Source organism: Sander vitreus, chromosome 1, assembly GCF_031162955.1.
Source record: "Sander vitreus isolate 19-12246 chromosome 1, sanVit1, whole genome shotgun sequence".
Lineage (NCBI taxonomy): Eukaryota > Metazoa > Chordata > Actinopteri > Perciformes > Percidae > Sander > Sander vitreus.
In genome coordinates, this window is record NC_135855.1 from 17,800,707 (window position 1) to 17,827,457 (window position 26,751).

At 39.4% G+C, this 26,751-nt stretch overlaps 1 protein-coding gene across 5 annotated transcripts in view; it reads left to right on the forward strand.

The window, feature by feature from the left end:
* LOC144515515 (protein diaphanous homolog 3-like) overlaps positions 1–26,751 on the forward strand; it is a 197,974-nt gene that overhangs the window by 119,579 nt on the left and 51,644 nt on the right. For 4 of the 5 annotated variants that reach the window (XM_078246442.1, XM_078246461.1, XM_078246423.1 and 1 more), the window contains 3 exons: positions 8,578–8,713; positions 24,988–25,083; positions 25,603–25,665. In XM_078246442.1, the coding sequence (XP_078102568.1) occupies positions 8,578–8,713; positions 24,988–25,083; positions 25,603–25,665 (295 nt within the window). The remainder of the gene's footprint in view (positions 1–8,577; positions 8,714–24,987; positions 25,084–25,602; positions 25,666–26,751) is intronic. The other variant, XM_078246451.1, reaches the window with a different exon arrangement.

The window sequence follows — 26,751 nt, forward strand, 5'->3', positions numbered from 1 at the left end:
CGCGATACGAATGTGAATCGATTTTTTTGCACACCCCTAGTTAATGCCCAGAAATGTCCCCAACACAGAAAAATAAGAATAGATTCAGATACTGACACTGAAATATTGTGTATGAGTCTATACATTGTTTTTCAGGAAAATCCTACAGCTATTAAAAAGGATCTTGGAGTACCAATTTATGTGGATTGGTGTTCCATAATACCATTTAAAAGGTGTAACTAATTATTTTGAGTTATGGGTGTATTCATTTTGTGTCTTTTATCAACTAATAATATTTGGAACTATAGGCCTGCTTTGCTATATCTGTATTTATGAACAGTACTGACATAAGCAAACCTTTAACAGCATTAAAATCATTAACAAGCTGGATTATAAACTTTTACTATTTTTATTTATTGGCTGCATTAAGACAGAACCTCAACTTCTTTTTTGTGATTCCCACATCAGTGTCCTGTGGTATAATGCAAAGCAGAACAGTGTCAGTCCTATGCAGTCCTGTCTCAGCCAGACATTTATATCATCACTGAGCTTTGTGGCTTTATCAGTCTGGCGCTACAGTGAGCTGTGGAGCTATGGAGACCCACTGTGTTTAATCAGCAGGATTAGTGACACAGGCTACTGTGGGTGCGACAGATAATAGTAGCTAATTAGCCTACTAAAGTTCCTGCCCTGCCCCCAACTTAACATCTACCTCACACTTACAAATGGATTTCATGCCTCTTTGCCTTTTTTCCTACACAGCCATTACTTTACATTACTTGTGGTTTCGATTTTCTTGTACTCCAAAGCTTTCGCTCTACAGTACATCTGTGTATTTTTCAGGGAGAGTAGTTGTGCTGCTGATGTAGACATTTCATGCGTACTGTACACAATGTACAATCTACGCTAAGTCTGAAAAGAAACTTTCGAACAGTTTTAAATAAGTTTACAGTCTACATCATTATCGAGACGCACAGTAAACATGTTTTTGTAAACCTACAAGTACAGTATATAGAATATATGTTTATATGTTGAAGAAAAGGTACCTCCCTGTATGATTTGGGACCCATGTTTAAGCCAACTGCTAACAAGGTCAAACCACATTAACAGTGTCCAGCTTTCACACGAGCACTTTGCTTAATTAAAGCTACATGTACAATAAACAGCTTTTCACATTGAGGCACAAACTATTTTTATTAGTCCTGTCCTTCTATTATGATCCTGTCCTTCTATTATGATCAAATTCACATCCCAATTGATCCCATAACTTCTCTGTGGTGCAATTCTTTTCCTCACTTTAATAGACTCCATAGGCTCCATTTTGTTCAATGCCAATTGATAATAGTGATAAGACTATACGTATAACAGCTGTTATACATACGTGTATATATGTACATACCCTTGTAAAAGAGATTATGAATCGCAATGGGAATATTCCTGGTAAAAAAAAAAAAAGTAAAATAAATATCCCCTACTGGCACGCTAATGTCTCATATTGCAGCTGTAATTCCTTTAATTTTAGCTCCACAGTTCAGGCTTGAGGTTCTGCTGTAGCGTTTATGTTCTGACCAAACATTACAGTCAATGACTCTGCCAGCGAGAGGTGAACAAGCCAAGTGTTATAAAGACTAGAATTATATGGTCAAAACTCCCAAGGTAGCTATTTATTCCCCTGCGTTAGGTCAGCAATTGGTTCAAATGGTCACATCACACAGACATATCTTGGGAGAAGCCAAGGCTAGGTCAATGAACGTAGGCATACAGTAAATCTCAGCACTATAACCTCTCGGTCAAATCTGTGTCAGCATTTACCCTGCTGTGTCAAGGCCCATGCTAATAGGTGCGAGCTGTCTCTGGACCACTGCCTGAGGCGAACTGAGCCTTGAACTGTGTGTGTGTGTGTGTGCGCATTTTTGTTTGTGTGCGTTTGTCATTTTGTGTTGGCCATTTTTTCTATTTGGAAAGCTGCTTAGCTTTTTCACGCACAAAGATGGACACACACTCGTACACACACGTACCGCATGCTCAGTCACCCGTAGGAAGGAGCCCCAGGACGAGGCCGCACATCTGACAGGAATCCAATTGAGCGTGTCTAATGGCGGACATCCAGGAGAGGAGGAGGGGGAAGCAGACCTACAGTGATGAAGGAAAGCGGAGGGCAATTTCCTCAGAGAGCTGGTTCTCTCTCTCTCCCTCTCTCTCTCTATTTACTGCTTTCTCTCCTTCAGCTCAATATTACAGTAAAAATGGATGCTTTGTCAGAAGGCAAAAAAAGTCACATGACACATTTTTGTAGTTTCAGACTCTTCACTATCTCTCAAAATCAATGTTCCTTTAGTTCTCATTATTTTTCAGTAGTTAGATCATTCTTGCCTTGAATTTGGATTTACAAACTAACACCTGCCTTGCCTGTGCTTAAAATGATTTTTTTTATGTTACTGTACTCAATGTCCACACTGACATGTTGTTTTTCCTTCTATTATTCTAATATTGCTAATTGGTTCTGTGATTTAGGAAGACAGCATGGCCCTTTTGTACTGGCTGGGATCATATCAGCCAATTCTGTTTTAACTAGGATGTTATGTTCTTTAGCTGCTGCTGCTGCTCTTTTGCCTGTTCCATACTCTTTGTAAAGTTTGAGTGATCCTCTCTTAAGCAGCCCACTTGTTGTATTGACCCGTTATTGACTGAACATTGTTTTCCCGGCTGCTGGCAGCAGTAAAGGGTCCAGTTTAAAATAGGATGTAATTTTGCCTCTCTGTTGATCTGCATAGCCACATTATTGAAACACCTGCCATTCATTTCTAGCATGGCACTAGGAAAGGCAATTTGTTTGGATTGTCGTCAGTCTGCCACTTCAGACTAGACTGAAATAACTTATAAACTTTCGCATGGATTGTCGTGACATCTTGAACATACATTCATGGTCTCAAGAGGATGACTCTGGTGCCCTGACCTTTCCTCTAGTACCAACGTGAGGTTGATATTTGTGGTTGAAATTGAAATATCCTCAACTATTGGGTGGATTTTCATGAAATTTGCTACAAATATAGCCCCAGTTACAGTTACATTTCCTCAAGTGCCACCAGCAGCTTGACATTTTTTGAAATCCCTCGACAACTATAGCATGGATTGTTGATAGTTGGTTGTTCGTGGTCCCCTCAGGATGAATTTAAATAACTTTGATTCAGTATCAGCATCAGTTATTTGGTTATTGACTACCAATATAGAGCCTGCAAAACTAAGGACTTTCCCAGCATCTTTAGCTGTACTTTGTGTTTATTAATAATGTGTCAAACATTATACCTGCTAAACTGCAGCTTGTTAACATAATTGACATCCTATGCATGTTAAGCATGCTGGTGTTATCTAGCTCAAAGCACCACTGTGCCAAAGTATTGCTACAAAAAGCAGCTTACATGGCTATAGACTCTTGTTTAATGAAATTATGTCAAAGTTAACCATCTTAATAAGATGGTCTATATTATAATTGGCCTACAGATGTTAATGACATAGTACAGTTGTCATTTGCATCATAGGCTTGTAAGGCATTTTTTGCATTACATTTTCTCTACGAAAAGGCAAACTAATCATGTCTTTTATAAGTTGGTTAGTTTTAAAATACATACGTCGTAAAACGTAATTGACAGTCCGATCTGTGAGGCTGTATTAAACAACACTGATTTCACGAGTGGCTGGGTTGCTGTATTTATGAAATTGTTTGGGTTAAAGGTAGCAACCGCTTATAGTGTGTTATAGTGCAATTATGTTTCCATTTTGTTTGAGTAATTGAATTTGACTTTTAAATGAGAGCGGAGCTTGATAGTGAAGAAGGGAAGGAATGTTATGTTCACATTAGACATCCATCAGAGCTGAAAACTAACCTGGGATCACCTAATTGTTCTTCATTGAAAATGTATTATGTGTCAGTACTTTTGTCCTTCCCTTTTCTTTTCGTAGTTCTCTCCGCCTGTAATTTACAAGATTGGATGCCCATTTAGAATATAGTCATTTGTGAATCAACAGTTGCCACGAGCTACTGACAGTTTCATTACGTCAAATCAAAGTTCATTTTGTGGAGGAGTTAGTTTCATTTAAATATAGAGCTCTGAATGCTATGCCCCTGTAAAAGGGGAAAATAGAATGAGCTACACGGACACGATGTTGCTTCGCTCACATCCAATGTTGTAATGCATTTTTTCAGTAACATCATAATAGCAGGTTTACAAGATATAACAAACCACGTATTTTCTTTATTCACAGCACAATAATGTCCCTTTCAGTATCTCAAACAGTTTTGGTAAGTAACAGTGAAACAGTATTTTCAATAAACAAAATATATCTTAGCTGCACCTTGCAAAATACTTCTGCTATACATTTATTATTAATCCAGAATAATTTACAATCTTACTCCAGTTGCACCAACACATGAATTATTTGCTTCTGCACAATTATCACTGTAATAGTTAACACTATTGTTCTTAAACTGCAGCAATAGCATTCTCATACAAACAATATAAAACGAGTGAACACAGGCAACGGCGATGTTACATTAACGTTAGTACCACGCTTCACCTAGCTTCGCATGACGCAGTTAGCCTGCAAGCTACAGTAGAGCAACACGTTTACATTCAATCCTCTAAATTCACATACTTGAGTTATCACGGTAACTAATATTTTACTCCCTTACTTCCTTACAAAATTAAGACACATATACATTTCATATCACCACCTTCGTTCTTACCTGTAAAAGGGGAAAATAGAATGAGCTACACGGACACGATGTTGCTTCGCTCACATCCAATGTTGTAATGAACGAGCGGAAGCCACACATTCCCCTACAGTCCGAACAAGGCATTAGTAATCAAACACAGATTAGCAACTCAACTAGTGCTTAAAACAGGAAACAAATAGAAACTTAAGGAAACAAAGAAATACTGCAAAATGTATTTTCAAGTGCATTTTTCCCAAAGTATAGGTATGTTAGACAGCATTTTAAACACAAATTGTCTTTTTATCCTATTTATCTTTTAAACCTCTTTTATATGAAAAGGTCAGAGCAATAGATTACCGATCTACAGATCATAGTGCATTTTAACTCCGTAAAGAAATGAATGACCATCTTTTTAACCAAGTAGTTTAACCAAGTAGTGCAATGACTTACAGCATTTTAACTTAGCAGTTTTTACTTACTACTTACTTAATACTTTTATGCACATTTTTAAGTATATTACAGAAGAACCTATGTATATATTCCCATTCAATGTATTCAAAATATCACCTTTACATGAACAGCTAAAAACCTTTTGAGTGGTACATATCAGTAATGTCAGACGCCATTGTCTTTATGTGAGTGAGTTTGTAATAAATGTTTAAATTATGTCTGCTAAGCTGCCAACAAGCTACAATCTTATTGTGGTCTGTGTGTAAATAAGAAAAAAATTATATATTTTCTCCAGTGAAAGAAAAAGGTCACAGTGTGCAGATGTGGAGGATCTATTGGACAGGATACACCATAGGAGTGATTATGACTAGTCACATGCAGCTGTACTCGACCATAGAGAACATAACCATAGTGATTTACTGAGTGTTTGAGTTGTGATTTCTCTTATTTCAAGTGTGTCTTATTTCATTTGTTTTAAATTCAAGTTGAGTATATCATTTCCAGCAATAGGTCTTTCTCACAGCCATTTTGTCGCAGTAGGAAAAGCACAGGCGTTACCAATAACACTAACGATGGCTCGTGAGAGTGAGGCGGCGATCAGGCTGAAACACGTCGCTACAGACGCGGCCGCTTCAAAAACGCCTTGGCAAAGCGCTTCGGGCAAAACAGCGCAGTGTGCCTGTGGAGCGGGACTGCGTGCGCAATCGGCCAATCAAATGTGATTAATCGAATTAAAAAAATTGATTTAAGCTGATGTCGAGCTGTTGCCGTTGCTTGAATAATTGGGTGACCTTGAATTATTTAGTTCATCGTAAGAAAATACTACTATTATCGACCTTTCGTCTGTATTTCCCGTTGTCCCACTCTTACAACCACATTTACCTGCATCAACACAGGAAGGAAGTGGTAAAGTAGTAGAGCCCGCCTCTTGCTTGGTTTGATTAGCTGTCTGGGTCAAGTGTGACTTTGACAAGTGGTGCGACTCCACGCCGTGCGCTGAAAAGTTAAGAATATTTGAACACTTATGGGCATCTTAAAACCCCTATAAAAAGTAACACGGTGCAAGAGAGGAGCACACACCAGGTGCCGTACCATAGGAAAGAAATGGTTTTGCCCGGTGTGATCGGGGCCTGACAGTGAGCCAGCATGCACGATACCAGGAACCTGAAATGAAAGCAGCTAAATAGAATTCAGCCATCATTTTGTTTAATTATTTACACCTGTGCATTTGCCTACTGTGGCAAGTCAAAATGTCTTCTGTGAAAAAGGCCTATGGTCACTTGTATGCTGCTGACTTAATAAGAGGTTCAGTGGGCCTCAATAAGTGACTGCCCCTCTTTACTGTCCCACTGTAGTTTTCCAAGTATGACATTGTTTTCGGTGTGTGCCTTTGTGTGCATCCATTAATGTTGGTTTGGCATTACTATTCTTCTACAGACCTGCCTGTCTAGCTGTGCTGTGTGAATAACACAAGAGGAGGGGAGACAAAAAGGAGGAGATGGCTGTTTGATAAAAGCCCAGACTCCCTTTCTTTAAGTGACTGGCTATTGATCAGGATGGTAATCATGCTAGCACTCTATTAAATCATATGCAGTCTGTCTCCTGGCTGTGGCTTTATTGAGCTATTGACACTATTATTTGAAAAACCCTTTTGGCAGAGGGATTATAGAGCCTGTACCCACAGTGGTTCATGTACGGTAGATAGTATACCTATGAAATAATTCTTCATAGACAGGCAGAATGGAATTAATGACATTTTTGACAAGTTTAGAAGTTGGCTATATCCTCTTGTGCAAATGTCAATAATATTAAGACATTTCTGTCACAGGACCGAATAGCAACCACTGGGGCATGCTTGCAGTCTCAGTGAATGCTGTAGAAGCTCATCCAGTCGCAAGACTTGTATTTATTACATCAAAATGTAATAAATTAGGAAAAGGGACTTGCCCAGAAATTTAAACTGGAACTTAGTGCATGTGGTTAAAATGCAGGTAATCAATATGAGTATCTGGTCAAAAGAAAGGGACCGCATTCAGTCAACTTAAAGGTTTTCTTATGCTGTTTGAAGATTGTTAATTTGTTTGTAGTCCACTTGCTTTTAATAGAAATATCTGCACAAATGTATTCAATTTCCCCACATTTTATTATTGTGCTTTATTAACAGAGAGGCCTGACAAAAAAGAAAAATGAATGATTTTTACTGTACTGTAGGAGTTTCTATTCCTTCATGTAACATCGAGTCAAACTACATTATCCCCTAAAAAGAGAAATGAAATTATGTATGCATATATGATTTTTTTTTATTACTATATATTGCAATTCTAGAATATTTTTCTCAAATGTTAGAAATTCCAATCTGAAGAATAAAATGATGACGAGAAAACCTAACATCATCATAAATACATGTAATGATTTATAATGTGCATTGCACATGCGTACAAGTGCAAGACAGTAAGTGCAATCAATAGTCAATGTTTTCATAAACATTTTGATTTCCTAATTAAATTCTAGGTTTATGGTTAATAAGTATATGCAGTAAAGTTGCCTAATCTTGTAATTACATCAAATCTGGCGGTTTCAGTTTCTGAAAAGTTCAGGTGGTTGTAAGTGTGAATTATGTTTACAGTTGATCTGCAGTTATTGTTGTAGACATCAACATCCACCCACACAGCAGCAGCTGTAAACTGAGTTTAGCTGAGCATTTACAGTACAGCCTGAATTGTATTGCTGTTAGCATTGCCGTGGAGCTCATCTGCTGTTTACCAAATGGTAGTCTGATTTACCGGATTAAGACTGTTGGTATAAGCCTGCCATTGGCCACCTATTTCAGCCGCCATTCTCCTCCCCTTGCGCTATCGCCACCATCTATTTTGCAAGGGCACAGTTGCTACATCCGGGGCTTGTATAGTTGTACATTTTCAGGCGTTATACATTCTATCCTGTGTTAGTATTTTGTTTTTTTTAACACATAGGAACGTTTTCCGCTCACTTTGGTTTATCTTGTAAAGTGATTCTGCCAGGGATGATGACTGTAGAGTGAAAAACAAGAGAGAACAAGAAACATAAAAACAGACCTTTATTAATCTTTTAAAGAATAAAAGAATACATAACCTTTTTAAATGCATGAAAGCGTCAAAATTAGAACAGAAACTAAAGTTTTTTTAAGACTAGCAGTCTCTATTTATGTCTATGTCATCCTCTTATTGATCTCTGATGTGCCTGGTGTCAAGTTGTTTTGTGTCTGGCAAGACCAGGGTGGCACTCCATCTTAGAAGCTTCATCTGACTCTAATGGTTCCTGATAGAGATGTCAGTGGTGTTGGACAGCTGCCTCTGCCTTGGACAGGCTCTAGACTACTGTAATTAACCCCACTTAGCAAACTGTCTTGTTTTTCTCTTGTCTTTCCCTCACTTTCTTTCCCGCTCTCCCCACAGCAAGCACTGAAAGAAAACCTGAAGCAGAGGGAGTCAGAGGAGAAACAGAGGAGGGCACTGGCGGCAAAGGAGAAGGCTGAGCGTGAAAAGCAGGAGAGACAACAGAAGAAGAGGAGGTTGCTGGAAGTCAATGCAGGTAGAGACTGTTCAATCTGCTTCGCCTGTCAACTTTTGCACCGTCGAGCCCTTTACAGGGAGCCGTGTGCTAAATCGATCTGGGGTCAAATGGTGTAAGAGATCATTCAAAGACAATGACATTGTCATTTATCAAGCAAACATAAGTCCCTTTTTAATGGATTAGAGGGGCCATCTATTTTCTCACAATTTAGTATTTTTCTCTTGAAAAACTAAAACCCACATCTACACAGAAAGCATTTGTGCTTTTTTTGATTGATGGACACGTAGTTAAGTAATGTTGGAAATAATTTAAATACAAAATGACCAGTGGTGTGAAATTGAAAGAGAGAGTCTAAAAAGCTCTTCTTCTTTTTTTTAACTCAGTCACTCAGTTCATGTCAGCCCTGTTGAAATTATAGTCTAAATTTTTTTTATTTCTGACCAATTAATCTATCAAATATAGTATATATTTATTATACTATAAAAGCATACGTTATCATACCAGGCATGCACTAAACTAAAATGTTATTGTGTCATACGAAGGCAACATTGACATTGTGCTGCCTTCCCTTGATTTGTGGACACTTTAACAAGGCAAGGTTCTTCATGTATTGCATTGTACATATTTCCCCCTTGGAATTTAGAGGTAATATTATGGTTATTAATTGGTTATTGATCCAGGTATAGAAGTTCACCTCTTACAAGCTTGACTTTTCTTGGGAGATCAGAGCACAGGGCCTGCCCACAACAGCATTCGTCAGGATTATAGGGGTTCAATGGATTGTTACAAAACACTTGACTAAAATAGATGATTGCTATAATGACCGTTAACCCAGGTCAATTGTTTGAAGGACAGCCTCTGTAATCCCAATTCACCCAGAGAGCTACTCTTTTTAAATGAGCAGAGAGTTATGCCACAGTCCATGAAGGGTGATGGTTGAATCTGTAATAATTTCATATGAAGTCCACAATTACAATTGTTGTTAATACCTTTCGTCAAGTTTTAACATTGCATGTTGACAAGCACAGTCTTGAACTAGGCCACAAGCAAAAGGTTTGGTGTACAGCTGCTTGGTTGTCATAAAAATGCAGCCAAATGCTGCATGGAGAATCATTAGCCTAAAGAAAAAAATCTGCTGGCTTGTGCAAATAGTTACACTTAACTGTACCCTAATTATTATTATTTTTTTTTCCCATAATACATTGAGTTTAAAAATGTGATGTTTATAAAATGTGGAGAAAAGCAATCCTTTACCAAGTTAAGAAGGTACCAAGAACTGATGATGTCTCAGAAGTGTTCAGACATTTGGACGATTGAAGGAATGAGGGGGCAGCGGTTGAGCCTAGAGTCAGGCATAAAACCACACGATCGTCTGGCAGAGAAGGTCAATTTTATTTGGACCACATTGCGAAGTCCAAATAAACACATGGAAGCACACATGGTATATTACTTTGTAATTTGTAACGCCGTGTTTCTACTGTTTAGCTTGCGATAGTTGCGAGACCCGCGACAGAAGATAAAATATTTTCCACAGTTCTGTCCAAATCCTGTCATGTAAACAAACTCATGTATCTGTTACTCAAACTGGACTTCCTGGATAATAGTTCATGTCTCGCTGGTACCTGAAGAAACATGCCACCACCAGCGCAGCCCCATGTATTGTTTAAACAGTTTCAGGTCTAAAAACCTGCTTTTATGTAGCTCCTTTTTTTTATTGCATTTTACTATACTTTTACCCAGTTTAAGGTAAAGCTTACTCTGTTACTACATGCTAATATTATGACCTTTTTCTGAAAAAAGTGCAAAAGCTTTCAGGCTTTCATATGGTGCTTACTGATAAGAGTATGACGGGTTGTGTACAGGTTCAGAGTTGGAATGGCAGATCTCTGGTTTTGCTTTGCAAATGTTGTATTTTCTTAACAAAACTATATTGTTGAGTGTCCTTTGATGTTCCCCTCCACTGGATAAATACTGATTGAGTACATCCTGAATGGATAGATAGACCTATGATTTTAACTTCACCTATATTTCATCCATGTGGTATGTTGTTTTGCACTCGGTATTCGTAAGGCATGCTTGCATATTGTCAGTAGATGTAAAAATTTCCTTTTCAAACTGAGGACCACACCAATGCTGTGGGCCTCAGGCATAATGTAGCTACAATGATAACTCCATGTACCAAGCAGTGTCAGACATAGCTATGAAGAAGGCAATGTCTACCTTATGCCAGAGCATCTGGTTCCAACTGCCAGTTGTTTTTTTCTTTCCCCTTTGGAGCCCCGCTGATGCCATAAACTTGTTCAACAGTGCAGCCTCCAGACCCATTTCCAATGCCAAAGCCAAGGCTGGCAGAGCAATTGAGTTTGGCAGTCCCAGCCCTGCACCAGAATCTATAGCTAACATGACTATGCCAGCCACTGTAGAACTCCTGTAGACGTTAGGGTGCAAGTAGAGAGCCACCATGCTCCATCCAGGCCAATGTACTGCTGTGAGCATACTACTGAGCCAAACCAAGGCCTCTCTTGGCTGAAACATAATAGAAACACTCGATCTTCACCATGTGCAATAGAGTGCCTGAAGCTTTACAGTGCTGGGCTCATCCGAATGAAGGGCCAGGTCCAGTTGAAATTATTGAACAGGATTCTGGTGCATAGGTTATGTGCTGTGTGTTAGTCCAGTTGCGTATGGCATGCTATATCTCACCCTCTGTCATGCTCTGGTTATCTGAAAATACTAGCAACAAAAAAACATAACTTTTCCCAGTAGGCCAGTGTTGAACTGTATGGGTTGTGCTTATATTAGTGAGGCTCGGTAATGTCCATCGATTTACAATGAATGGTCTGCAGATGTAGGCTTGAGGCACGGCTCTGTGTCTGCAGTTATTGGCAGACACCATATCTGGAGAAGGTGCTCCTACCTCTACCATTATTTCAGGCTAAAATGTCATATTTAAAATAGTTTGTATAGTTTCCTATCAATCTGGTGTGTGTGTGTGTGTGTGTGTGTGTGTGTGTGGGTGGGTGTGTGTGTGTGTGGGTGGAGGTGCTGTGCCTTTAAATACATGTTTACCCTATTACCCTTTGGTCTGTTATTATGTATGCAGTATTTGCTGTAACATCACACATGCGCATACAAGCACCAATCCCCAGCATGAAGCATATGTTAGTGGCAGCATCGTACTGTGGAGATGCTTCCCTGCCAAAGGCCCTGGAAGGCTTGTGAGGGTAGAGGGTAAAAATGAATGCAGCATAATCTAGAGAAATCGTCAAAACAAAAATATGCCACATTTTTTAAGAGAACTGTGACTTTTTTCATTTCCAGCAAGACTCTCTTCTCAGATGAGAATCCAGACCACAATTAAATCAAGAATTTAGATGCCATGAAACTAAACAGAGCCTGATTGGTTTTGTAAGGAGCAATGGGGAATAATTGCAGTGTCACGATGGCAATAACCTAACCACAGAGACTCAAAGCAGTAATTGCTGCCTCTTCTAAATATTGAATTGAGCGAGTGAATACATCTTCAATTACTGTAAGAATTTAGGTTTTATAGTTGTATTTAAGTTATATCAGTTTGTTTTCTCTTTGGCATTTAATGAAGTTTCAGTTATTGTGTTAAAGAAAAATTACTAAAGTACATCCACTTTGTTTCAGTGTTGTAAACCAAGAAAAGAGACTTGAATACCTTTTTATTGGCACTGTATATATGTGTCCTTATGTGAATTTTAATGACTACTACTGTGTTTCAGTTTATTTGCTCAGATTGACAGCTTGGACTTCTTTTCCCTGTGCTTGTGTGTTGAATTGTGTTTTTACTGCAAACTTTTCTATTTCAGAAAAGTAGTTCAGAAATAAGAAAGTCATGAGAATAAACCTCAGACGAATTTTGTCAGATAGGCTTATACAAATATGCCCAGAGCTTGAAATGTATTTAGATACGCTCAAATTAAGATAAAGCTGAAGGCAAACTTAGTGACATCCCCAGGAAGTGATGTTTCTGGCAATGTATAACACACGCGCACATGCACATATACATATACATACATACACACACAAACAAACACACACACACACACACACACACACAGATTGTTAGGATGAAATGAATATGTGATAGAGATTTGGCATTGTGCTGCCAACCCAGGACAGGATTTACACTCTCTCTCTCTCTCTCTCTCTCTCTCTCTCTCTCTCTCTCTCTCTCTCACACACTCTCTCACTCTTGTCTGTCTCTCAGCCTATTTATTAACTAAAGAGCTTTCTCTTTGTTTGTCAGGGACAATTGTCCTCAATGGAGATTTTCTGTGTAATCATCTGATTACCCATCAATTCCCTAAAAAGCTCCAGAGAGACTGCATATCCACATTATGCTGAAGGGCACAGCAATGAGAGACAGGGGAAGGAAGGGGGAGGGTTTCCTGGAGGAAATGATCAAAATGGATTATAGCTTCTTTACTTGCTACAGGTATCTGCATTTAGTTTGGTTTTAGCTGTGCCTACTTATGTATTCCTGAAACATGAGCTTCTCCCAGTGTCCTTCTCATTTCCCTCTGTCTCTTTTACCTGCCACAGACTGGGCTTCTACCGTCCTACACAATAATATGCAGCCTGGCTTCGTCATCTGCACATTGTGTTTTTGGCAGTAGAGCAAGAGCATCAACTTGCATACATTTGCCTAGAGCCCTATGGAGATTGAAATTCAGATTGAATAGGTGTTTTTTTTTTTTTTCTCCTCCTCAAGCTGTGCCTGGCTTGTGTATGACAAATCTGTTGCATTAACTCCCAGGGTAGGCCGGGAGCGGGAATGTTTGTGAAGCGACAAATTATACATTAGAGCTTTATTTAACATTCCCTACATGGCTACAAGCGATGAACTATTAAGACATCAAATACAAGAACAGCTAGCAATGCAACCCTGCATGCAAAGATGCTAAATGCATAGGAGGGGCATAAGAGAGAGAGATATACAGAAGGAAACATTTTTGTGAGGCTTGTAAGAACATACTTTATCTCATGAGATTGTCCCTTGATACTATAGGCAAAGTAATGTCCTTTGTATCATGCCGTAGTATTTTAGTGGTGCACTACTCACATAGTTGGTTTACATTTGATACAATTTTATTTTTCATGCATTTACTGTTATAATTAACTGACAGTTTGGATATCACTGGTGTCTGCTAGAACCCAGTGGACATTGGACTGGTTCCCTGTGTTGCTGTGGGAAACTAGCCTAACAATGTCCTAATGTTCACTGAGGGCTGGACCGCTGTGTTCCATGAAGTGTGAATGTGTTAGAGCCAACACAAAGCCAGTTAAAAAAATGTCTGCACTGGCCTCTATGGTGTGAAAGGTATTAATAACCCAATTGTGTTGTTGCGTGGTACTATAGTGCCACAGTACATCAGTGCTGCAAAGGGTGTGGAATAAGCAGTTTTCCACACTAGTTGGTAGTTCAATCTTCAAAGTGGTGTTTATTGTTTGAGGGTTTAATGTAGTATTTTGCTTTACCCTTTTGTGTCTGGAACCAGGTCTGCTTGTCTTCTTAAACCAAAGAAATGTATGTCCGTTTACAGTTTTTTAATTTTGACATTATTCAAAATGAACTTTAAACAAATGATTACATCAGTTAAATGAAATTGAATCCAAATTGCTTCTCTTCTACTAAATAGCCTGCATTTTTTTGTTGTTGGCTACTATAGTATATAGGGATGTACAAAAGGCACTTATTGCCTTATTCATCAGTAGGGTTGCAAAGGGGAGGAAAATTTTCCAGAAACATTCCATGGAAAGTTAAGCTGGGGAATTTTGGAAACATTCCAATTTGGAATTCATGGGAATTAACTGGAAATGTTGGGTAATTCATACAAACTCCATCTTATACAAACATAAATATAAACATTTTGTTTTGTAATAATCAGACAGGCATATACAGTGAATACAAATGTTGAGTTATTCGTCAGTAGAACTTTAATAGATTCTTTCATTGAACAACAATGAGCAGATAGGCATGCAAGTGAATACTTTGAGTTATTCGTCAGTAAAACTTTGATATTCTTTCTTTGAACAACAAAAAAACATGAATGTTGAATAAAATAAACATATTCCCTATGCCCTCTCTCCCTCCCCAAAAGTCCCATTCAAGCAAATGTTGAGTTATTCGTCAATCGTCAGCCTTTGATTTACTATGGTTATGGTTATATGCGTGCTAAGTTAACTATCAGCGCTGTCTATTGTTTCCAGCCTATCAAGAACAAGCGGGCTATACAATTAACACACACAGGTTAATAGCAATTGGTTATGTATTGCTTTTTCAACAACATTTAAGTTCCCTGTTATAGACTATAACAGTATTATATCAAGCAATATTAAAAATATCTGGCAATAAATAATAAAAATATATTCCCATTAATTCCCATATATTCCCGTTAATTCCCATGGAAAGTTTCCAACTTTGAAAATTCCTGGAATTTTGCAACCCTATTCATCAGTCATGGTGGACTTGTCAGATTTTCTTGGACTGACTCATTTGACCATTATCATTCTGATTCATATTTAAAATTGTTCACCTTTGTTGTATTTGTTTTTAGCTGTATGTCTATGTACTTTGAAAACAACAAAAAGGCGGAGTCAAATTCCCTGTATGTGTTCACACTTACTTAGCCATTGAAGCTGATTCTGAAATCCATTTTATCCAGACGTTGTACTACCAGAACATCTTGCAATAGAGCAATTATAAATGGTGACATTTCAATATGACTGCCTTTTAACAGATTGCTGGAATGCAATGGTTCCTATCATTTTCTCCTTGTGACATCTTAGCAATATGTTCTTGCGACCTCCTATCATACTGTAGAGTGCATGCTCTTAAGTCTGTAATTTTCAAAGACTGACTGACTTTGAATAATTTGTAGAGGTCTGAAGGGGTTAAACTATAAACTATATCACAAAGGAAAAAGCAAGGAGTTGGATTTTGTTTTTCCGGGGGGTTTTTTTCTACGCTGGGTATTATCTCACAACCCCTTGTGGGAGTCCTGACCCCAAAGTGGGGAACTGTTCTAATGGGTTATGATAATTTGATGGGATTTCTCTATCAATGTTTGGATTTATCACACGTGATTAGGTTATTGTTTGCTCATTGGCTAAAGTGTCACTGGTAACACATGACAACTTTGAGTTGCAGCAGCAAAGACTCCCCATTTTCATTGTTTTTATTCAACAGTTGCGAGGATGATCAACAGTAACCGATTACAATATTTATTAGCTGGTTATGATGCGTGTCATTTGTACATCCCATCATCCAGTGAATGGCTTGGCTACTTTCTGCTCAAACTATCAGTAAAGTGGAACAGAAGATATTCAATAGAGAGAGAGAGAGAGGGAGGGGGGGTTAACAGGCCTTGCACCATTTGTCTTCTAAATGTCCAAGGGAACACAGTGGTCGGCCTGCATTCATTGTACTCAGGCGTGTAATTTTCTCTTCTTAGCTTTTCCATCCCAGCCCAATTGACCCTATTTCTTGCCTTGCTCTGGCCCACCTCAGCTACACACTGCTTCTACCGGGTCATTGTCCTGATGATAAGTGCCACATCCTGTCGAGTGAAGTGGTGGGTGGCATCAGTCCGGGTCTGAATAGAGAGTAGACATCAACACACACACACACACACACACACACAATGCATTTCCAGACAATGGAAAACGATAGTCTGAACGGACTGCTTAAACAGGTGGCGATTGACGTTTCACTACAGACGGGAGGATAACTACAGCCTTTTCCCAGAGGTGGAGGTTAAGCTTTGTCATGCTTCTTCTCCCAGCGGTTATTCTTTTGTTTTGTGGTAGAGTAAACACCTTTTTGTTGATTTGACTTGTATACTCGTACATCTACATTTGTACACCTAACCACATATTTTCCACACATTCATTTTCTTTTTCCCCCACAACATGGACAATCAAGCTAGACATGCCACAGTAGAGCTCATTGCGCTCACTTCATGCTTCTACTACTAAAACGTGGGCCTTGGAGCTTTCTGTAGAGCCGCAATGAAGAAGCTGTGAACACAAGGAAGGCAGACACACTTGCTATTCTTTAAATAGGCATCAGTATGGCCTAGACTGGCTTGTGAGAGCGTCTTCATTCTTTGTGAAAGTTAAAGCAAAAAGCCTCTGTGCACATTGCACACCTGTCATGAGAGCTCTGATCCCAGATGCAGCAGAATAGAAATAGGCAAGCAAATTGTGCACATCAAAGCACCAATCAGTAGCTCTACTGCCAAAGCTGGGATACCACTCTTCACTGTCCCGTTACTCTCACTAGTCTTTGTTCTCTTGCCACATCCTCCTCAGCACCACCTTTCAGAAGCTGAATGACTGTTTCAAGCCCATTTCACAGCTACTAGCTTGACTAATATTCCTCTGCCATGTGTTCCTCCTCCATTACTATCCATGTGACATGTCTGTGATCTCTCTCTTTCTAAGTTTGTGAGCATGTGGGTGTGAGTATAGAAATATGTGTTATGATTTTCAGTGTTGGGCTGTCTGAAAACACCTCTTGTCTACATTCTATAAAGCAGTTTTGTGTCTCGGCCTGTCTGAGTTGCTTCTGATTGATGTGTAAAATTGGACTGTTTTTGCTCCTGTATATTCCTGAGGCGGGAGATCTGAGTGGGTTTCTTTTCCTTGCCTCCTGAGGCACACAAAGTGTTTCATGTTCTTGTGGGTTGGAGTCAAACGGAGTACTACACATGAAGGCACACACTGCAGGTTGCAATAGATTGATCTGCTCCTTTTTTGCGTGTATTCTGTGTGCTATCTGTATTTTTGTGTATTTGTCTATGTGTGTTGTTGGGAGTGTAAAGCTTGCTGCCTGTGATGAATTGCCACAGAAGTGGAGACAAATTTGGACGTCGAGGAGTGTTGGTTTTGCTCAGAAATTCTTTCTGCCTCTCTGCTCTGTGTAATGATGAAGAACTGGGCACATATCAGCCAGAGGAGGAATGTAACTGTTGCGAATGAAAAGCAAGTGCACCCATAGAAGCAGACAGGCAAGGAAGTGGGCCATAACATATCAACCATACTGTATGTGTGTTTGTAGTAGGAGCTTGGTGTGAGGTTTGGCCACAACCACAGCCCACCACCCCGGAGACCCTCCGCCCTCAATAAAGGAGCTTCAGTGGGTTTACTGTAAGGGGACCATGTACTGTGGAGCTGATTAACAGTTTTTGTAGGCTTGCAGAATGCCCAACATGGTGCCGCATGGTACTGTATGCATGAACGAAGATGAAAATTTCAGTTTGCAGATCCCATGGTACAGTGTGACTGTAGTGGATGTAGTTAACGGCGCATGAAAGAGTCTCCGATTGCAAGAGATGAGAAGAGCTTGTAGGCATCTGACGGAGGTGACGAGCTTCAGAGGTTGAGACTGCAATCCCAGTCCTCATTAATAGCTTTTAAAAATAGACTAACACTATCTGCGCCTGGACATAATGTAAAACAGACACTCAAACATGTTCTCAAATGAGGGCCTTTTGATTTCATTCAAGTGCAGGACTGGACATTTTACACATTTTGTTAAGATTAACCAATGACAATCATGTTCATGTTGAATCTATTTAGAGCATGTATAACCGTTATATCAGTTGTAGTCTGTTCTTTTAATAATAAACCGATTTGAATTGTATATTCAGTCACAATCTGTGATGCTGGCAATAGGCTGGTCTTGGCGCAGCAGACTAAATCAGACACTGTGTGCTGGGCAGAAACATTTGCTATATGATTTTTTTTCTTATGACCTGTTTCTCGTTTTATTTTTCCTTTTAAAAAAAACATTTGTTTATTTATACACCTTACGAGATGTCCTCGCTTTACAACATATTAAGGGTCAGCATATTGGGGCTAGTTGACCAGCTTTTGCCCTCCACCATAAATATTTTTATCCTAAATATATATTTGAAGTTTTCCCTTTTCTGGGCTAAATGCTAAACTTGTAGGAATGGTTAAGATGCCGCTGTACTGTAGATACAACAAAGTACAATCTGAATTCCAATTAAAATAATATAAGCAAACCAATGCTGTGACTAACCCTACTTAATAGCTCTTACTATGGGCAGCGCTTGGTACCCTCAATGCACAAGGGAATGTAAAAATAAATGAATAGAAAAAGGGCCCTAAAAACCTAATTGCTTACATTTATTCTACTATCATTGTCATCCCATCCCATTGACATGCATGACACTGTCAACAAAAATGATAAGCTCAACTAAGGGAGTATTCATTGCAGAGTGTTTGTACCAGATTGCATTAGCTAATAAACTTAAAGTCAGTGTATTTGATTTCAGTATAATCACATTTGGGAGGCTGCACATTTGCATGCTGGGGATCTAGGAAGACAGCCTGTCTAGGTCACTGAATTACTAGAGTTGTCATTCTGGTGTAGTGGAAAAAAACTTTTTTGTATTTCTTTAAAACAATCACACTTGTCCTGGGCAGCGCTAAGCCCCAGGTGTAGTGAAGATGCCCCGCAAAATAGATAGCTGACATAGGCAGCCAATGGAAGGCATTTATACCAACTGTCTGCGTTGGGTGAGTCAGATTGCTGAATGATTGATTGGCCATTATTGGAGCCAGCAGTATAAGCTGAAAATGTACTCATTCTGCCCCTGTTTCCAGTTTTATAGGGATGTTCTGGATTGCAATTATGGTTTGTCTGTTCACCAAAATGTACAAAAAGTCATTGCCATACTCATGTGTGCTTTAATTTGTGCTTGTGCCCAATTTCACAAAAATAGAGCCCCATTTGTTGGTTTAAAATGTGATGGCCTTGACTCGGTAGAGAATCTGGTATTATCACAGTCCTAGTCAGTCATAGCATTAATTTTTTTTCCCTCCAATGTGTATTATTTCTCTACAGGGAATTGTCAGACAAAATGGAAGGAGTGAGAAAAACACACACAACCTTAATCAGAGCAATGTCCTACTCTTCAATAAATCACTGGTTGAGCCAAACAGTCACACCATGGCTGATGGTACATCTTTGCCTCTATGGAGCTAATGAAGTTGTAAGAACTTTTCTAGCACATCATACACTAATAAATCGATCGTATACATGCTTAATATAGCACACAATGTTTAATTGCATGTAAGCATATAACATCTATATTGATATTCCAGTTTTACTAAATGGGGAGTCAAATATTTTAATTTCTTTATGAATACTGTGCCATTAGTTGTGCAGCACCAGTATCAGTATATATGTCAAGTGTCCTTAGACTGCATGCCACAGTGACATTACCTGACTTTGGCAGTATCCTTTGTTCTGTAAAGCAGAACTCAACATATAACTCAGTAGGCGACAGCAAACCAAAATTTAGAAATCCAGAGCAGAGCACTCGCTTTCGTTGCTGTAGGAAAGTCAGGGCCTGGTGCTAAAGAAAATTCACTTTGGAAGTACGAGATATTAACAAGGATGCACATAATGTCAGCAAGTGTTAGCGTGTTTGATGAATCTTGCTGACATATGTGAAGTATGTGAAGTTTAAGTTTCATCTGCCTCTTTTACTGGTGTTGGTTCAGTTCAATTACAGTTCTTCCTTACAGTACAATAACATTCTCTGTAGGAACAATTTGGCATACAATTAGTCATTATAAAATACGAATGATTTCATTTCTCAGTTCTTTTTTATTGATACAACATAAAATAGAATTGCAGTAAATATATTTGTGATTTAATTGTCAGCCAGTGGTTAATCCAATCCAACTTTATTTGTAAAGCACATTTAAAACAACCAGGTTGACCAAAGTGCTGGACATTGACATGATTATAAACACGCGAGTAACAAAACAAACATTTAAAACAAATAGCAGACTAGAAAAATAAAATGCAGAATACATAATACAAACTCTCAAGCAGGTTTGAAAGCCAATGAATAAAAGTGAGTTTAGAGGCAATTCATTCCACAGCCTTGGGGCCACGACTGAGAACGTTCGATCTCCCCTATTTTTGAGCCGCGTTCTAGGGACAACAAGGAGTTAAACCTACGAAAGAACCGATAAGAAAGGACACTAAACTAAACAACAAAATGAGACTGATAGACAGCATGCGAATGGCATCCAGCCGTCAAATGTAATAAAACCATCATTGTGGTTGCACTGTAGCTTGTAGTTTTTAATGCCAGTGTGTCGGTAGTGGAAATGTACAGTTCAGTGGTAAACGGCTCTTTACATCTGCATGGTGGTTGACAAAGATTCAAATGTTATTAGCAACACAGAAGCAGTTTTGAAAAGCAACACCCACGTAGTCACATTCGGATGTCAACCACAGCATAAACCTTTTATTGACTGTGTGTGTTCTCCCTCAGCATTCCCATATACCTGCTATCTTTTTTCCTAGGCTGTTTTCAAAGCAAATTACTAGCCAGGTCCATCGTTATGCCTCAGGTGTCAGGGCCAAGTTTTCAGCTGTACCAACACAGGGCATGATTTACATGTCACATCTTCAAAGCCTTTATCTTTCTTCAATACATCTGCTTTCTCTTGGTTCCCCTCCCGCCACAAAGGTCTGGATATTTTGAGTCAAGAATACTCTACTGTAAATACACCATGTTGCCAGGCGTATGTTCCATTTCAGCTTGACAGTACACTGTATGTCACTGTAAATGTGACTTCATTGTTAGTTCAAATCCTTTTATGTTTTTTTGGCTGCTACAATGCAATGCATGACTACATTGCCCAAGGTTGCATATTTGCACAGCAGGTTGTCTACAAGAACCTGCCGACTTGTGCATTACTGGATTTGCTTGGAACTACTCCCATCATAATTCAAGCACTTGACTTGAGTGGACGTGTGATATAGCAGGTCCTTGTTCATGGCTTTTTATGTCGCCTCACTCGCCGTGGCCGGAGGCATTATGTTTTTGGGTTGTCCGTACGTTGTCCGTCCCATTCTTATGAACGCAGTATCTCAGGAACCCCTGGAGGGAATTTCTTCAACTTTGGCACAAACGTCCATTTGACTCGAGGATGAATTAGATTTTGGAGGTCAAAGGTCAAGGTCACTGTGACCTCACAAAACGTGTTTTTAGCCATGATCAAAGAATGCCTGCGCTAATTATGACATTTCACACAGATGTATAATAGGGTAAAATGATGTAGCGATGACATTTAATATCCATAAGGTCAAATGTCAACGAGTGGCTTCGCTTGTGTGCTCGGCTTTGGACTATTTTCTTTTAGTACTGATTTTGGATCTCAGCAATTGGAATGAATCTCTTGATACTCTCTGGTACAATACTGCCTGGATTAAGACATTGATTTTGGATCATAGACACTTTGGAAGAACAGAGCTTGTTGGCAAGCTAGCCAGCTGCCAGCGACTGGAGAACTTCACTGTGACATCATAATGTTTCGCAAAAGGGCTTTCATGGCCATTATTCAACGCCATAACTCAGGAACAGATGGGGAGATTGTGACACAATTTCACATTTGGTCAGATACGGAATTGGGGACACTAATCGTGGGTGCCCACCTTGAAACTGTAGTGATTATATAGATCTTCTGTGCCTCTTTATTAAATTCCTTCAAAGTCTTCACTACATATGTTAGTCTGGACAGACATGGATGTAAACTGCAACAACTGCATTGGTTGTTGGAGGCATACAAACGCTAGGCGGTGATTTTTATTTATTTATCACGTTATGCGTTTATATAGTGACCTGCCATTGTAATAGGGCTGGGACGATTTGTCGACGTAGTCGATCACATAAATGCATCGACGCGTAGAAATAAAAAAAAATAAAAACATAGCTGCCTCCAGCAACAGCGCAGGTATGGATTCCTCGCGAGTTCAACAACACGTTGAGAAAAAGGCTTGCACACGGTCTTCTAAAGTGTGGGAGTATTTTACTCTTAATGGCAACAATAACATCATAGTCTGTAGTCTTTGTAAAATGCATCACTGAGTCAGGATAACAGCAGCAAAACACCGTAAGATCGAGCCCGAACTTGACCCACGGGCCGGGGCAATATTTCCTGCCACTATCCCCGGGCCGGGCCCTTGATCAAGCATTTTTTTTTTTTTAAATCATTACTTTATTAGCCTAATTGGGTGGTGAGAAAGATATGCCTCTCCAGATTCTCCCGTAGCTCTGGGTGTATGTCCTGCACTGACTTGAGTGTGAGATAAACAAACTGTGCTAAATCGTGTCTCCCCCATCTGTAGCACTGTCTTCGATAATTGCGCAACCAAGCCAGATTGTTTCAGATATCTCATGAGTCCTTTATAACGTCAGTTACAACGGCCCACGTATTAAAAAATTGTCGGGTTAAAATCAGGCTCGGGCTCATAATTCCAGTTAATGTGTGGGGCCGGGCTCGGACACAACGTGCACAGGCTCGGGTAGGGTCGGGCTTGATTTTTTTGTGCCCGATCTAAGCTTTACTCCCAAGAATGTGCGATTATCAACATAGTGACACGGAATGTGTTCCCAGTAGTAGCCCAACGGTCGCACATGCGACCAAAATTTGTAATGGTGCGACTAAGATTTTTCCTAGGTCGCACCGGTGCACCTAACATCCTCGCATCCGCTGCCTCTCTACGAACAAAGCGATGTCGTTTATATCGATGTGGTTTAATGTTGCGTTACCCATTCCTTCTGTAAAGCCGTGCCTGTGTTTGGATCTTTTCTCCGCGCAGCCCCGTCTCCATTCACGCACACACGGCTCACCTGCAACATGGAGAGACACAGCGCGTTATTAACACAGCTGTATATTGTTAAGTATGAGAGGGAAACCTGTATTGGTACCAGTGTTTCCGCTGGTAACTCTGGGTTATTGCGGCCGCCACGGCGAAAAACACATTTATTTACAGTTATTGAATGCAACTAACTTCAGTTCGTTGAGTAGGCTAATAGCGTGTGAGATGGAGCCTGCTGGACCTGGGCGAGAGATGTGACCCATGGCCAGAATATCATAGTTCATAAAAATGCAGCGCAGTGACGATACAGACATTTCATAGCCTACACAAGACGTGTGTAACGCCGCTGACCCGACAAAGTGCATTCGACCCGTGCTGGACCCATTCATAATGAGTCAGCCGTCACTCTGAGTAGTATACGCTTCAGTCCATCGCACTCCCCCCTCTCTCCCTCTGTCTTTCTGTCTGTTTTTTTGTTTGTTTTTTAAGATTTCGGCCTTTATTTTGATAGGACAGCTGAAGACATGAAAGGAGAGAGGGGGGGGGGGGAATGACATGCAGCAAAGGGACGCAGGTCGGAGTCGAACCCGGGCGTCATCTCTCTCTTTTAATCATTGTTGTTGAAAACAAGTGAAGGAGCTTTCTCAGAGATGTATATATATTTTTTAATATATCCTAGGCTATTTATTTCAGATAACTTTCATTTACATGTGTTGCAGCTGTATATTTTCAAACTGGTAAAGGAAACCATGTATTTGCATTTTATTTGAATCACAATCTGTTTTAATAAAAGAGCTTGTGAAAAGTGGCTTTGACTTAAAACTGAACATTTAGCCCACTTTGTAAAAAAATTCAGAGCTATATATTGTGTATCGCCATTCAGCGTTAACGGCGACGCGAGGAAAAATTTGGGTGCACCTAAATTTTGTGCTGGTGCACCTAAATAAAAAAGTTAGGTGCACCAGTGCAACCAAGGCAAAAAGTTAGTCTGGAGCCCTGGGTACGTTAGTCCGTTGATTTGGTTTACTAACATCATGAGTGACCCAATCGATTCAGTTGTATTAGACACTCTGCAACTTGCCTTATGTTAGATTTTTTTTTTTTTACTGTAAGATTAAAGGGAGAAGAGCTTGGATGTTAAACAAGAGCTTATTCATTATTTTACCTACTACTGTTAAAAAAAAGCAAATACAGGCTATTCTTTTTGCTTTTTACTTTAAGTTTTTATTTTTGTATTCCTCCTGAAAGTGACTTTATTTTGTTGTTGGACTGATAGCCTACATCTAGCTTCAGGTTGCACTACAAATTCATTTTGAACAGTGCCGTGTTAAACAATTTTAATAAATAGAGATTTGAACCTTATTGAAATTTGTTTTGTGCAAATTGTTAATAATTGAGCAATGGGAAAATAATCGCTAATTGAAAAATGGATCGCTAGAGTAATCGTTTAAAAAATAATCATTTGGGACAGCCCTACATTGTAAGTTCTAAATTCTTGCAATCAGTTGGCAAACCTCACCACTAGAAGAATAGTGCACTTTATCTGATTTAGTTTTTTTTTTTACTTCCAACACCCCCTCATTCATTTTCTTCTTGGGTTTTTCAGAGAATGATGAGACAGGTGTGATGGATAGTTTGCTGGAAGCCCTACAGTCAGGAGCTGCTTTTAGAGACCGCAGGAAGAGAGCACCAAGACCCAGAGGTGAGTCTTATATCTTCTACCTACATTTATTCACGAACAAAGATGCACACATAAAACCTATTACACATTTTGTCCAGAAAAATATGTGGGTAATGTTGGGATTCCAGTCAGATGATCAAAAACCACAAATACCTTGCCAACTGGATCTTCAGTCTTCTCATGCCTTTGCTCCATACACTCTCATTCTCAGTCACTTGCAAAATACACTGTTTTTTTATGTTCAGCCTGACAACATTACTACTATAACTATTTGATGTTTGGATCTCAGTAAAAGGTAATAAACACCCAGTTTTTTTCTGGCAGTCTTAAATCCAAAATGAGGAATTATGTACATGTTTTGAATGGGTGCTCATTGAACCTTAGGGGCAATTGACAGCTGTGCCCTTAAACACAGTGTTTGTTGTTAATGAACTTTTTTTCACAGCTGTTCTCCAGATTGTGAATTCCTCCTCATGATCCTTTTAATCCCTCTTAGTACTGTAAGATATGTTTGCGTTATTTGTCCACTGCTCTCCACAGAGAACCAGCAGCAGATGATCAGCCCCAGCTCTTTCCGCCAGGTTCTCAGGCCTGTTAACCATGGTAAAGCAAATCAAATAAAACTAAAGCCTCAAGCATGCTCAGCTCTGTCTTTTATCTGCTCTTGGAAGCCAGTCGTAAACATCTGTTGCATGTACTGCAAATTCTCCTCAACAGTTTATATGTCCTGCTTTTTACCATTTCAGTTGTCCTTTTGCCTTTTTTGTGACCTTGTGTGTGCCTTCTAAAAGTGTGAAAGGCCATTTCTAAAACAGGCAGTGTGATGTGCAAGCTGTGAGAGAAGCAGGTTGAGGTTCTTTGAAAACAGTGTGTGGGCTGATCTGGCAGCTCAGTTTGATAAGGTTCCTAAATTGTTTAGTAACTGCAGCATTTTGAGTTGAACTCTATGCTTTTGAATGCAGTTGGGATCTTTCACATTTTGAAAACCTTATTTACATATATAAAGGAAGCTACAGATGTCTATTCACAACAGTACAGTATAAGTCAAGTCAAATGTATTCATTTTCTGGAGAAAATAAAATGTTCTCGTCCTGAATTTCTCACTTCTGACCTATGTACTGCATGTTTGAAGTGCACTGAGGCATGTGCACCAAGATCAAACAAACAGACTAAATGCTGTGCTACAAATTAGATGCAAGCCACTTGCACTTTCAAGCACTTCAAGTGTTTAGTGTTATCATTTAGAAACTCCATGTTAATATTTTAATGTAAAATGGGCAAGGTGTGTCAACTGTATGGCTTCCTGGGAGTGAAGATTGGATACTAATTACACCAAATTAAAATGCCCTATATTATTTGCAGTTGTAAACAGAAATTTAACTTTTGCTAAAATAATCAACAGCTTTCTTCTCTTGTCAAAGGTTTTCTACAATCATTACTGATGCACTTCAAGAATTATGCTGTAACCCTATTACCTCTTATTATTTGTAATTGGAATCCCAGTGGGCTGGGTACAGGCACACATGAATAAAATTATTCACGCTCAGTCCACCCACATCATTGATGGCAATGATAATGGGCCGTGCTCTGTTCTGCTACGACTTATCTGAAATTAGATTGGAAAGGGACGAGGGGGAGGGAGATATACAGGGTGGGAGGAAAGAGACAGATAGGCTGTAGCATAAGAAA